Source organism: Myxocyprinus asiaticus, chromosome 23, assembly GCF_019703515.2.
Source record: "Myxocyprinus asiaticus isolate MX2 ecotype Aquarium Trade chromosome 23, UBuf_Myxa_2, whole genome shotgun sequence".
Taxonomy (NCBI): Eukaryota; Metazoa; Chordata; class Actinopteri; order Cypriniformes; family Catostomidae; genus Myxocyprinus; species Myxocyprinus asiaticus.
Genome location: NC_059366.1, coordinates 8,352,624 through 8,368,207, shown reverse-complemented (window position 1 = coordinate 8,368,207; position 15,584 = coordinate 8,352,624). Strand labels below are relative to the sequence as shown.

Genomic DNA, 15,584 nt, shown 5'->3' with positions numbered 1-15,584 from the left:
GACAAAATTGAATCTCAATACCCATATGCATATACTTATTTCTATCATTCTTTTTTTTAATCACTTTATCTTCTCTTATGTTTGTTACGCATACTGTTTCGTTAAATAAGGCTACATTAAAAATGTATTAACAATATAGAAACCACTGATCATAGTTTATTTTTCATTGTATTCATAAATAGTAACAAGGTTCATCCTTGAGGTACACAATTGAATACAGCCACAAAGAATGTTTATTTCTATATTACCTATAATATTACATGGAGTATTGTAGAAATATTGTGAAATCTGGATTGATAATGAAAGGGGGCAAATTTGATGGATATTTGCCTTATTGTTGTGTTGTTACCAAAGTTTGACTTCAGTAAGCTAAACAGTAACAGTCAGATGAGCTGTATTTTATTTGTTGCCCCTCTTTAAAGTGCTATGAGTTGTATGTTTAGTGTCCTCAGGGCCGTAGCTAGTGGGGTGAAAGGTGGTAACGATTCTAGGGGCCCAAAGGTACAGGGGGCTCAAAACAAATTTGAAACTGTATTTCTTTAATAGGTAAGGGGCCCAGAATTCCTTGCTACGGCCCTGAGTGTCCTTTATATGTTTTTTTTTTTTTTTTTTATATATATATATTACATGATCATTGCTTGTTCAGAAAATGTGTAGCATTCAAAATCATCTGCAATACTTTTTACTTCAAAAAAATATATAAATGCAGAAGTTCACAATTGTTTATTTATCTGCTAGCACTGATGTAAAATTAAATGACAATATTAACTGAATATCGTCAGAATAATCTTGTTTCAGTGTTGTGTTGGTAATAAAATGCTAATGTAAATTAGTTGCATCAGAGAACTTTTGTGTTTTGAGCGGAACACTTGTTTTCATTCTCAGTTTCCAGTTGAAATGTGACTCTTTCATTAGCAGGATGAACATCAACATGGCAGCTGTACTGTCCCCTAGACAGTGCGATAGCAATCCTGCAACTCCTGGGTCGCAGTCCATGAAGGTTTGTGTGTGTGTTTATAGCTAGATATTGATGCACAGACCACAGTTAGAACATCTTTGCCTATAAATTATATAACTGTGCTGTTATAGGCCCATAACAAGTGCGCGCGCGCCACATTCGCCTTTGTTTATTTACAATTAGCCTGCTAGCATAGGTAGCCAACGACATTTGTTGCAGACATGGATGATATTCAGAGAAGTGTTGCTTCTGAAAATGAACGTAAAATACATGTCCTCTTTATGTGGTTTTGGAAATCAGTTGACATTTAATTAAGACATGACAGCATGAAGTAATGGATATTAGATCAAGGTAACCCACATAAATACATTAACTCTCATACCAGAAAGGATCTGTTGGCTTAAGCTACCTTCATTCATTTTTATGTTCAAGGATGACATCGAGGAGAACTCCAGTGATGGAAGTCAAGCCCCCAAGAGACGCAGGATGGGTTCAGGAGACAGTTCCAGGAGCTGTGACACATCCAACCATGAGCTGGGGTGAGCACATTTAACCCATTAGGGAAAAAAAAATAATTTAATGCAAAAGAATGACTTTTTAAAACAAGTTTCTAACACTTCCACCATATTCCATTGGTGGGACAAATGGGTAGTTCCTCCCCAAACCAACAGCATTGGATGAACCAGTGTTGTTTTGTCTGACTCAGTCAGACTAGTGGCTCAGAAATTACACTTCACTGTTAAAGGGATAGTTCACCCAAAAATGAAAATTCTCTCATCATTTACTCACCCTAGTACCATCCCAAATGTGTGCGACTCTCTTTCTTTTGCAAAACACAAATTAAGATTTTTATAAGAAAATCTCAGCTCTGTAGGTCCATACAATGCAAGCAAATGGTGATCAGACCTTTGTAGCTCCAAAAATCACATAAAGGAAACATAAAAGTAATCCATACAACTCCAGTATTTAAATCCATATCTTCAGAAGCTATTTAATAGGTGTGGGTGAGAAACAGACCAAAATTTAAGTACTTTTTTTACTCTAAATCTCCACTTTCACTTTCACATCTGAAAGTGAAAGTTAAAGTGGAGATTTAGAGTAAAACATTACTTAAATATTATTGCATGGCATGAGGGTGAGTAAATGATGAGAGAATTTTGAATTTTTGGGTGAACTATCCCTTTAATTTTAGTGCATACTCTAGGTGTACATCTCAGTTGCCTTAATTTTGATGTATTAGCCTATAAGCGCTTTTGTTGCCAGCATCGGCCATTGAAATACCACTAAACGTTACAGTCTTCTCACAGTTTGATGTCCTCTTAAATGTGGCATTTTCCACAGCTGTTCTTGTTGTACAGAGTTGTTCTTTATCATGACCATTACTCTCAAACCAGTGATGCTGTTACTGTGTATTGAGCCTTGTTATTTTATTACAGACCTACATACTTCCCTGCTGAAAATCTAACAGAATACAAATGGCCTGCGGATGATACAGGAGAGTATTATATGTTACAAGAGCAAGTCAGCGAGTATTTAGGAGTCACTTCATTCAAGCGGAAATATCCAGGTACCGGAACAAACCCATTACTATCTGTTTGGAAAATGTCTCATATTTGGATAAATGTATTTTTTTTTTTTTTTTTTTTTGTATTGTAAGTATTGATCCTGAAAAAGTGGATTCCTGTATTGTGGTCCCTTGATATCTTCTTAAATACATGTTACTACATTTGAAGTACCTTGCATATTTTTATTTTCCTCTTCACACTAGATTTGGAAAGAAGAGACCTGTCTCACAAAGAAAAACTTTATCTGAGAGAGCAAAATGTCATCACAGAAACACAGTGTACATTAGGTAAAATTTTTATTTATTCAGTCTTTCTTGCTTCTATAGCTTTTGCATCTTGAACATGTGTAACAGCAAAGGTTACATAATACAATTACTATTTGACAACACTGGTACAGTAATTATTTCAGTAATAATGTATCGGTCCATTCAAAGGAGAAATGCAAGAATGCCATATAGACCCCTCCCCCTCTTCTGTAGGTCTCACTGCCCTGCGCAGTGATGAGGTCATTGATTTGATGATTAAGGAGTACCCAGCCAAACATGCAGAGTACTCTGTCATACTCCAAGAGCGAGAGCGGCAGAGGATAGCTAAAGAATACTCTGTGAGCACTCTTAGTGCAGTAAGTAATGAAAACACACTTATTACTTCTAATGTCAAATCTAATGTAGTGGTTGATTTTATGTTAGTGTGCATCAAAAAGGATATCTTAACAAGTACAAATATTTTTTAAAGGCTGTGCTTTCCTCTTATGCAGGAATAATGATTAGGGTTGGTAGTACTTAGCTGAAAGTCTTTGAGTGTTAATGATCTTACTCCTTCCTTTTCAGCAAATGCAGCAACAGAATCCTCAAAAAGTTGAGGCCAGTAAAGTGCCAGAGTATATAAAGAAAGCAGCTAAAAAAGCTGCAGAATTCAACAGTAATTTCAACCGAGAGCGGATGGAGGAGAGAAGGGCTTATTTTGACCTTCAAACACATGTAAGATTATTAACTTTATATATAAAAAATAATTAACGTAAAACATTTGTCAATGAATCAATCAGCAAGAACACCCGAGCAACCACCCATCCATGCTTTATCAACCAATCAGAAAACCCCACAGCCACCTGGCAACTATCCTACAACACACTAGCAACCACCTAGAATACCCTAGCAACAGCTTAGCGAGTAGCAACCACCCAAAACAAGCAAACAACTGCCTAGCAATGCCATAGCAACCAGCCAGAATGCTCTATGAACTGATTAGCTACACGCCAACAACCTATCAAAACACCCTATTGTAGGGGAATACAGCTTTACCCATTAGAGAGACAATTATTAATACTGAAGACCAGGGTAGGGTTGCACCAGCTGTGTGTAAGTTCTCACGTAAGTTAGGATGTAAAGTTCACACTAAGGGCTTAGTAACTACTAGTTAGTTTGTAATAAGTCAGGTCTTAATTTGGTTGCACCACCTGTTCTTAAGGCAAGACTTAACTAGTAGGTCGTAAGCTCTCTGTAAAGTAATGCGTAGTCGCATAATATGACATTTACCCGTATTTATTCAATAAGCAGCCTTCAAATTTGTACACAGAAGTGTTAAAAATCCATGAACTTCAATTTGATCTTGTTACAGTTGATGTTCAAACCTTGTTTGCTCATGTAACTGTCAGCTGTAATAAATTAAATCCCTATTAAAATATGATACATAATAAAAGTAGATTTGATAAATATAGGAACTGTATCTAAAATAAATGTGGGGTGATAAATAAATACTAACACAACAGGCTGGAAAAACAGACATTTATTAATTCTATTATCTTATATATATTTGGAATGTGTTAACTTGACACCGGGCGACGCATCCTGAAAACTGCACCGTTAGATCAGTTTCATGCTGAAGAGCCGCATAAAAGTACTTTTTTTCCCTCTCTCTCTCTCATAAATGTCAACATCATAATGTATGCCAAATAACGCAAAACATGAGCTCATTGATGTCATAAAATATCAGTCTGCTTATTCCATCCGTTACGCCTGGTCAGAGGCTTCCGTAAATATTTAGTTTATACGTAGGGTTACGTTCTACCTAAGTGTAATGGTGCAACGCTCAAATATTTAGTAGTGCGTAAATTGTGACTTAGTGCCCATTTACGCCACAACTAGGCTAAGTTGTAACTGGCCCCAGGAATCAAAATTGAATTTCAGTCACTAAAGACAAAGTTCTTCACATTTCCAAAGGCAAAAGAATCTAGCCTCAAACAAACTTTGATTACAAAACAATTATAATTATAGGTATATGCAAATGTATTGACATCATCAGTTCTGATAAGAGAAATGTACAAATAATTCTAGAAAACATACAAACCAAGTGTTCTGTGCCACTACGATAATGCCATGATTCAGAGCTGTGTCATTGTTTATCTTTCAGCACAAATTGTAAGCAAGTGTTGTAAGGGTTGCAGGTTTGTCAGAAATCTTCTTTTAGATACCCGTTGTTCTCAGCTCCTTTGGGTTAGTCACATGATTCTCAAAACTCCAAACAATTCCTGCAATGACAACATTAGGCAGAACAAAACAGAGGGGCTATCTTTCCTTCAAGGTTGAGGCAGGCCTCACTAGAAAACAGGCCTTATCCAGCTGGAATAAACATGACAATAGAACAATATGTCTAAACACAAACAGCACAAATTTAGGCAGAAATACAGTATACTTTTAGTTACAAATGTTAAGAAAATATTTGTGTCAGTAAATACATGTGGTACATTAATGACCTAAAACTCAAACACAATAAAGTCTTGCTTAAATTGGTCAATGATCAATGAATTAATTATAACTGGCATGTATTGTAATCTGTTCTTTTGCAGCCGGGCTAAATGACCAAGCACTGTTAGTGAATTCCTGACATAAGTCAGACCCTCAGTCAACTCTTACAGGTCATTTGTGTATTTGGTCTCTAACAATCATAATTATATCAGAACCTGAATAAATGCACATGATTTCCTTTTGATTAAAACAATTGCTAGAGAATGTATTCAACTCCTCAATAGGTCAAAGAGACAGTGATAAAACCAGCCCCTTCACTATCAGCTAGCCAGAAGCCCTTAGCAACCACCCAGAACACCCTAGCAATGCCATAGCATCCAGCCGTAACACCCCAGCCCCAACACCCCAGCCCCCACCTAGCAGTGCCATAGCAACCATCCAGAGTACCTTAGCAATTGTTTGGCAACACCCTAGCAACCACCTAGCATCATCATATCAACCAGCCAGAACACCCTATCATCTGTTTAGCAACACGCTAGCAACCTGCCAAAACACCCTATCAACAAGACAAAACCCCATAGCGACCACATAAAATGCATTAGCAACCACCCAAAACACCCTAGCAGTGCAATAGCAACCAGCTGTAACACTCTAGCCTCCACCTAGCAATACCAAAGCAGCCAGCCAGAACAACCTAGCAACTGATTGGCAACACCCTGTCAACAAGCCAAAACGTCATAGCGACCACCTAACAATGCCATAGCAACTAGCTGTAATACTCTAGCCTCCACCTTGCAATGCCATAGCAGCCAGCCAGAACATCCTAGCAACTGATAGACAACACCCTAGCAACTTGCCAAAACACCCTGTCAACAAGCCTAAACGTCATAGTGACCACCTAAAATGCCCTAGCAACCACCCAAAACACTAGCAATGCCATAGCAGCTAGCTGTAACACTCTAGCCTCCACCTTGCAATGCCATAGCAGCCAGCCAGAACATCATAGCAACTGATAGGCAACACCCTAGCAACTTGCCAAAACACCCTGTCAACAAGCCTAAATGTCATAGTGACCACCTAAAATACCCTAGCAACCACCCAAAACACTAGCAATGCCATAGCAACTAGCTGTAACACTCTAGCCTCCACCTAGCAATGCCATAGCAGCCATCCAAAACATCCTAGCAACCGATTTGGCAACAACCTAGCAACCTGCCAACAAAACAATAAAAACAAAAAAAACAATCAATAAGCCAAAACGTCATAGTGACCACCTAAAATGCCATAGCAACCACCCAAAACACATTAGCAATGCCATAGCAACCAGCTATAACACTCTAGACTCCAGCTAGCAAGGCCATAGCAACCAGCAAGAACACCCTAGCAACTGATTGGCAAAACCCTAGCAACCTGCCAAAACACCCTATCAACAAGCCAAAACCCCAAAACGACCACCTAAAAAAAAATTCCTAGCGACCACCCAAAACACTAGCAATGCCATTGCATCCAGCCGTAACACCCCAGCCCCCACATAGCAATGCCATAGCAATCATCCAGAGTACCTTATCAACTGTTTGGCAACACCCTAGCAACCACCTAGCAACACCATAGCAGCCAGCTGGAACACCCTATCAACTGATGAGCAACAAGCGATAGAACCCCATAGCAACCACCTAAGAACACCCTAGCAACTGCTTAGCAACCACCCAGAACACCATAACAACTGCCTAGCATCCTTTCAAACTTCTCTTCATATGGTCTATGTAACCTTCACTGTAAGCTTTTGAATTCTTGTAAACTTCCAAACAGAACTTTTCAGGCCAACATTAAAACTTTGTCTTGACAGACTTCTTGTTAACCTTAAGTTATCATTGTTAGTGCACTTAACATCTCTCTTTCTCTCTTTGACTTGTAGATTATCCAGGTACCCCAAGGAAAATACAAAGTTCTACCTCCTGAAAAAACCAAGACTTGTCCATACCCAATTGCTCTCATCCCTGGGCAGTTCCAAGAGTATTACAAAAGGTAAGTTATGTCATGAATCATCCCTTCTATATTGCAAAACCCTGTTGTGCTTCTGATTTATCTATTGATGATGTTGATCCTTTGAACTTATTTGATACAGTATCTCTGAAATATTCTCCTAAAATGTGACCAGTGTTCTGCATGCTCAGAGGACATTTCTGTTAAACTGAGCTCATCCTGTATGTTTGCAGGTACTCTCCGAATGAGCTCCGCTACTTGCCCATGAACACAGCTCTGTACGAGCCTCCCCTGGACCCAGAGCTGCCTGCCCTGGACAGTGATGGCGATTCTGATGATGCAGAGGAGGGGAAAGGAGAAGACAGCAAGAAAAAAGGTTACTCGGTAAGCTAATATAATGTTGTGTCTGCCTGACATCTTGAACTGTCTGTAAGTTACTGCGCTTTAATAAACGATTAGGAAGAATGTGATAACTGGCTCTACCGAATCATTCACAATAAGACCAGGAACCTGTATTGAGAAAGTAAACAGGGTCAGTTTAGATTTCATGTTTTACAGGACAGTTCATCTGGAAACACTTCGGATGGGGATAACCAAGACATTGGAATTCAATCCAAAGTCAAGAGCAAAGACCGACCCGGCACCCAAAACAAAGACGCCACTCCTCGCACCATCCAACACAAATCTGTCCCTGGGTACAAGGTAGAAGAAAAAAGCCCCTGATCTTTTTTTTTTTTTCTACAAATAACCCAACGCCTCTCTTCTCCCCTTCTCGCAACCTACCCCTTTTCCAGCACTTTCAGCAGAGAAGTCCTCTTTCTTCTTGATCATCAGTACATTGTCCACTCACACACACACACACGCACACACACACACTCCCCCTGGTGGTCATAGATTGGGACTGCACTTGTCAATGGAACTTATCTTGCTTTTAAATATCAGCACTAATTTTTTTTGTGCCAGCAAACCCAGTGACAGTTTCTGCATTCTGCACAGACCTTCGGAGCAATAACGTTTTTGTGTGGTACTGCCATTTGTTTAGGGCTGTTTTGCTGTGATGCACTTGTTATTTACCCTTATAAAGTGAACAGTACTTCATATAGCTTAAAATACCTCTACCTGGTCTGCCTGCCTGTCAGTTAAACTGAAGGGCAAGTGAGCAGTTTTATTTGGCTGCTAAACACTAAAAAAAAGTGTTTTACCTTAGAGAAATAGTTCACCCAAAAATGACAATTCATCCTCATGTTATTCCAAGACTGTATAACTTTTTCTTGCGTGGAACACAAAAGGAGACATTTTGAAGAATCTTTAGAAGCTCTTTTCTATACAAAGACAGCTCATATTGACCACAGCTTTTAAGCTCCAAAAAGGACAAAAATACAAACACACACACACCATCAAAATATTCCACATGTGCGCACACACATCCATACAAATCTGAATATGCTCACTAATGACATTTCAGAGCTTCGGCAGAGGGGAAGAGTTTGCTAATAACAACCTTAATTTTGACTTGTTGCTCACACAAAGCTATCGTATGTCTGAACTAGACTAGGAATGTTGCGTCACATGGACTACTTTTATGGTGGGGGGGGTTGTGTCATTTTTTGAGCATGGCAGCCGTGGTTACTGAACTGTCATTGCGTGAAAATGTTCTCCTTTTGTGTTCCACGAAATGAATAACAGCACAGTTTCGAACAAGGTTGAGTTTTCATTTTTGGTTGAACTATAGATATGCAACAGTTGAAGAAAAATGAAAGGTGCACTCAGTAGTTTCTTTTTTCCTTGTTAAAAGTTTTCCATTTTAAGAAAAGAATAGGACTTTTAACAAATGTGATTCAAATAATGTTCTCTCACAAGAGAAAAATGATCATTTCATATTTATTTTGAGTAAATGTTGTATCAAATAAATGTCAGTGTTCCACAACTTGTTAGGCAATTCAGTGTTATTTCCACAACAGAGTATCTCTTATTTATATTGTTAAATTAGTTTAGGTGACATGTACAGTATATCATATAAGTCATATTTTAAAGATATTGGTAGCAGCAATGGCCATTGAAAAACACGTATGGTTGACAACACACAGGGATGAAGAGCCTTTGAAACATAAATAAAACTTCTTGAGTGCACCTTTACAGTTAGCTTTATTTATTATCCTGTGAAGATAAAATCCTGTGAAGAAAGTCTTGCTAGTGATGCATTACTCCTTTACAGGCATGATATGAAATAACTATGTTAAGCTGAACGTCAGTGGCTTTGTTCACTGGCTCTGTGGGCACCTTATGCTTGTTTTCAGTGTTTCTTTTGGTTAAATAAGTTGTTTATTTCCTTGTCAGAATGCTTGCCAGATCAATGAAAGGTTTACCTTCACACCATTGATCTGAGAGAGAGAGAGCATTATCCAGTAACAGATCGTATTCCTTTTTATACAACACAACATGTATACATGGAGCGTATCATCCATTGAATATCACAACAAACAATACTTTGGCATATGTTATTATTTAAGTATATAATATAATTCTTTTTAAAAGCTGACCTATGTATGCTTTGTTTTGAAGCTGTAGTTTTATATAAATTAAGCTTTTTTGTGCAATAGAGGTGCATTTTGTTTTAATGTTCCTTGTTACAAAGTTTTAACTTTACCGCACCTTACCTAGTTGAAAAAAGCTTTGCCTATCAGTGTATTGGTGGATAAATGAGTTTTAACAATACACACAAGTTAAAGGCTCATTTTTCACATTAGTTTTCCTTAGTTACATTGTCTCAGGAAGTATAAGCAGTGTCAGATGTCCCAGGCTATGTTCGGAATAGCACACTACCATGCCATTCATACTATTCCTGCATTATGTGGTTTGTATACTGTGCACTGCACAGTGGACATTTTCCATATGTATGCATATGTGCATAAAGAAAGAATTCTGAATTGAATACTGTATGAATCAGAGATACAGCTGTGATTTTCTTATTATTTGATAAAACTGACAGATGTTTTACCAAACTGAATTAAAAATGCAAAAAAAAAAAAAAATACATTGTCGTGTGAAAACGAGGTTTGAACCATTTATTTTTTTAAATAATGCGTTCTGTTTCACTTAAAGCATTGTTGGCACTAGGCAGGTATACGCAATATGCTACACAGAATTCAGTAAGTAAGCTAGTATTTAATTCCGAACATAGCGGATAGAGTTTTTCTACTCTAGAACATTAGTTTATCACAACTGTTCAGTGTTCTTTCCCTAAAAACTCAAATGTACAATTTATATACAATATAAATTCAAGGATGTTCCTTTTTAGTAGTTTATAAGCTTGGGGTTATGGATTGGATTTTCTTTTCAGTGTTCTCAAAAATGTTGAATATGCCTGTGATTCAACAAATGCTGCCGTAAGAATGTGCTTGGAGAGTTTGGAAATATTGGGTACACTTTGCACAAAATTATCGAATTCATGTCATTTGTATATGTGTTTTAGTAAAAAGTCATTGCACTAAGTCTTCATTTATAAAATGCGGTAGGTACAGCTTCTGTTGATCCTCTCAGTGTACAGTATGTTGTTTGACTTGTTTTTCCATTTCTTCCTTTATACTATTTCTTGTGTCTTGTTTAAGGTGTTTGAAGTTGAACAACATTAAATGTTCTTGGTCTTGTTATGTGGTTTTTCTTTTTCGTGAGATAATACTGCTAGTTCAGCTGAAAATGTTCCTACTGTGACTGAAAGAAGGCTTTTGTCCTTCCATTAATGTAACTGTGAGCTTCACTAACATCTAAATGTCTTTAACCTGTAGTCTTTCCAGCCTCTTTTTGTTTTTAATAATGCTGTCTGCTCTTTTACTAGCATAATGGTTTTTTATAGTAGGGCCTTTGACCGGTCAACATTTAGAGTAACCATTACAGTTAAGCCTTTGAATAAAGAGGTTTTAAAGAAATTAGATTGTAGAGAGATGTCTTAATGGTTGCGAGCAGCACTGAATGAACATGCACATTCGGACCAGATGTTCAACGAATCGCCAACATACAACAAATGATCATGCCCTGGAAATCACCCGCGCTTTGCCTTTGTCACATATCTTTTAAATTCTAGATTGCTAGATTCTAAATTTGTGAAAAAGTGAAAGGACGTCGTTTTGGTCTCTGTACTGTTTAGGTTTAGCAGGAATATGTATTAAAGGTATAGTTCACCCAAAAATGAAAATTCTCTTTACTCACCCTCCTGCCATCCCAGATGTGTATGACTTTCTTTCTTCTGCAGAACACAATTTTTAGAAGAGTATCTCAGCTCAGTTGGTCCTTACAATGGAAGTGAATGGTGACTAAAACTTTAAAAGTCCAAAAAGACAAAGGCAGCATAAAAGTAATCCATAAGACACCAGTGGTTAAATCCATATCTTCTGAAGTGATATGATAGGTGTGGGTGAGAAGCAGATCAGTATTTAAGTCCTTTTTTTTTTTTTTTTTTTAACTATAAATCTCCACTTTCACTTTCATTTTCACAATGTGAAAGAATACGAAATTGAAAGTGTAAGTGGAAATCTATAGTAAAAAAGGACTTAAATATTGATCTGTTTCTTACCCACACCTATCATATCACTTCTGAAGACATGGATTAAACCACTGGAGTCTTACGGATTACTTTGATGCCTTTATGTCTTTTTGGATCTTCAGAGTTCTGATCACCATTCACTTTAACTGTAAGGACCTACAGAGCTGAGATATTCTTCTAAAAATCTTCATTTGCATTCTGCAGAAGAAAGAAAGTCATGCGCATCTGGGATGGCTGGTGAGAAAATGATGAGAGAATTTTCATTTTGGGGTGAACTATCCCTTTAATTAAATAATGTCTTGAACAGTGCATCGCACGAAGATGCATGCAACTGTAGTTCCAGCTTTCCTAACTAGGGAGCAGTTCAGAAAACACAAACTGATTTTCGCAGACATAAAATTCAATCTCCTTTCGCCAGTTTCCCATGAGATCAGTCTGGAATGAAAGTTTCCAGACTACATTTCATAGTGCCACAGAGATAAAGTGCTTCCCGTTTTCGAGGAAAACTAACCAATGAATGGCTTACTTACTGTATAGTTGTCTCTGCATATTAAGATTGGATAGGAGAAGGTATTTTAATACAGAAAACGTGACAAAATTTAGCTTTAATGGTATTAGCTCAAAAATACTTCTGAAGTGAATTTGATTAATTTCACAAAGTATTTTCATTTTTGGTTCCAACTGAAACATTTATATAACTTCATTTAAATTTATTGTCATGCTTTTCTATGCAGAATTCAGATGTTTGTATGGTATCTTTCTCCTTGCTTCTCATGTTTTGGTTTTTGTTGTAACATTGCAATATTAGGCCATTTCAATTCACTTCACATAATTTACTCGGGTATTTAATTAAAAAAAAATCAAAGTGTTTTACTTGAGCATAATGTCACATGGTGTTTATGACCTTGGTTGCCATGGCGTTTATGGCATTACTCTGCCCTTGCAGCCTAAGGTCATTCCCAATGCAATATGTGGCATATGTCAGAAGGGTAAGGAGGCCAACAAGAGAGGCAAACCAGAAGCTCTTATCCACTGCTCCCAGTGTCAAAACAGTGGTAAGTCCAGATTTACAAAGCATAACCCCAAAACTATCGCTCCTTAATGTAGTACTTAATCTTTTGAGTTCTAAATTTAAGCTAGCATTTTTAAAACATTTGTAATAAACAATAATGGTGAATGGTGTAATTTCAGCACCACTAGTGTAGCAGGAAACAAACTGCAAAAAGACTGTTTTCCATTTAATGATATTTCTAGTTTTTTGTTGCTTATATTGGTAGTGTTTATTCCTTAAAACACTTGCCAGATGTTTTTCACATTTGAGTTTGTTGTAGCAGTAGTAGAAGTTGTAGAGCAATTTTTACCTGGAGGCCACAAGGTCACAGTCTCCATTGTTTTCATCAATATCAAAGGTAGCATTTCCTAAGCACCAGCGTCCTGGAAGTCAATCCGTTAGATGACCGTGCTCATTTGTAACAATGTGAGTGTAACGGATATATCGAGAAAGGCCTCACTTGTGTTCAGGTCACCTGTCCTGCTTGGATATGAGTGCCGAGTTGGTGTCCCAGATAAAGATGTATCCCTGGCAGTGCATGGAATGCAAGACGTGCACCGTCTGTGAGCAGCCCCACCACGAGGAGGAGATGATGTTCTGTGACAAGTGTGATCGTGGTTTCCACACCTTCTGTGTGGGCATGGACTCTATTCCCCTGGGTGAGTCTTTACGTCTCATTGTTCCTTGTTTCACAGCATTCTCCAGACCTCAAGTGGGACATTGTATAATGCTTAACTTCATGTTCAAAAACAATATCCAGGGAGAAAGCAAAGATGTTACTTTGCTTCTTTTTTTAAGCTAGATCTTTAGATAATCGCTGCATTTATCACCATGTTTTCGACTCGTCTATATAAAATTTGTGTTGAATGTTTTATTTAGGTTATTTATGTGGCACAAACATAATAAAGATTCCAAGTCGTGAATTAATGGCTTGAGTTGTATTAGGTACACACACACCTTTAGAAGTATGACCATATGTATGATAATTACCGGTAATGGTCGTAATCGCGATTATTTGTTAATCGTCAGACTAATCTCACAGCCCTAGGTGTCATTGTTTTGGTAATATTTATTTGTAACAAGACAAAATGTGATAGAATTTTGGTTCGTCCTGGTCAATGTTTTATTACATCAAGCCATGTTTTATTTTTGTTCAGTACACGTAAGCCAGTGTTTTTCACGTTAATCGTTTCACAATGTCCCGTCCAAGGATATTTTTCTACTGTCCAATGTGTTTTATATGTATTTCACTGTGTTTTCATGCAGGCTGTTGGGTCTGTGATTTATGCAGCAAAGTTATATCTACGCCTCGGAAGAAAGGAACAACGAAAACACCCAAAAAATCCAAATAAGTTTCAAAGAGAAGTGGACCATCAACATTTTCATTTAGATGACATTTTTAATGATAATTTCTATTTTTCTACTTTTTGAATGACAAGTCTATACAATAACTAATGTATTTTGTATCTTGCATTTTTTGGGATTGCCACGTTTTGTTGCTGATTTTGATTTTTTATATGTTTGATGAAGTTTTTGTATTGTATAAAATAAAGTTGAAAAAAATATTTTGTCTGTTTTAGTACTGTTTTAATTTTGGGCTGTCACGATTATGAAATTTGGCTGACGATTAATTGTCAAACAAATAATTGCGATTATGACGGTTAAAGGGTTAGTTCACACAAAAATGAAAATTCTCTCATCATTTACTCACCCTCATCCCATCCCAGATGTGTATGACTTCCTTTCTTATGCAGAACACAAATGAAGATTTTTAGAAGAATATTTCAGCTCTGTAGGTCCATACAATGCAAATGAATGGGTGCCAAAATGTTGATGCTCCAAAAAGCACATGGAGGCATCATAAAAGTAATCCATACGACTCCAGTGGTTAAATCCATATTGGGGTTGACCGTTGGCTGCCGTTGGGCGTTCCAATTTCTCCCATTCATTTTAATAGAAGTGGCCCATCTCTGCTAAATAGTCTCTGTTTTGACAAGCAGGAAATACCTGGAACAATGACATCACCAACGAACAGTCCTTGAAATGGTCTATGACATCAACAAAGTTACACACTTCAAATTTAAAGGGTACTTTTTAGTGTTTCATAAACAGTGTTACTTTTTTAGTGCCACTCATAATTCAGACTAGCAAAAAAATATGTCCCATGAAAAAATTTTCATGTTCCATGAAAGCAGGTTTGAAAATGCCCTGATATTGTTATTCTCCTACAATTCATATATTTTAAAATGAGCAGCAGTGGGAGGGAGTGGATGTTTTAACTACACCATAATGACACAAGTACATCTTCTCAGCTTTCACTGCCTACTGAATGGAACTGTGTTTTTGTAGTGGATTGTGCTGTGTAACAGATGCCACGTGGAGGCCAATACAAAAGGAGCAGGTAACAGGTATAGGGGACAGTCTGACGGCTGCCCTGCCACCTGATAGGTGTGTGTATGCACCACAATAGACATGCCAACCTGATCTTTGGGAAAGGGACACTTGTGAAAGCCTCATTTACAAAGGAGCCAGCTTTCCATTCAGTAGTATGTGCTTGTTTTGACCAAGCCAAGGCTCTTATGAGTTAGGCCGACTTCAGGTACTGTTTTCAAAAGCTCCCTTTGGAAGGAAAATGATGTGCAGGCCTTGAAGAAAGCTAGGCGTATAAAACATGGAGTTAGTATGCAGTTTTTAGCTATTCTGATATATTATATGTAAATGTGATGCTTTTTTATAGCATTTG

At 37.5% G+C, this 15,584-nt stretch overlaps 1 protein-coding gene across 1 annotated transcript; it reads left to right on the top strand.

The window, feature by feature from the left end:
* Positions 1-871: 871 nt before the first annotated feature.
* LOC127413933 (PHD finger protein 10-like) lies at positions 872-14,333 on the top strand. The gene is made up of 12 exons (XM_051651513.1): positions 872-1,000; positions 1,391-1,497; positions 2,395-2,525; positions 2,727-2,810; positions 3,003-3,145; positions 3,354-3,503; positions 7,183-7,292; positions 7,484-7,634; positions 7,809-7,952; positions 12,737-12,845; positions 13,312-13,500; positions 14,108-14,333. Exons 1-12 carry the CDS (start codon positions 920-922, stop codon positions 14,191-14,193), a joined length of 1,485 nt encoding a protein of 494 aa, XP_051507473.1. The 5' UTR covers positions 872-919; the 3' UTR covers positions 14,194-14,333.
* Positions 14,334-15,584: the final 1,251 nt, after the last annotated feature.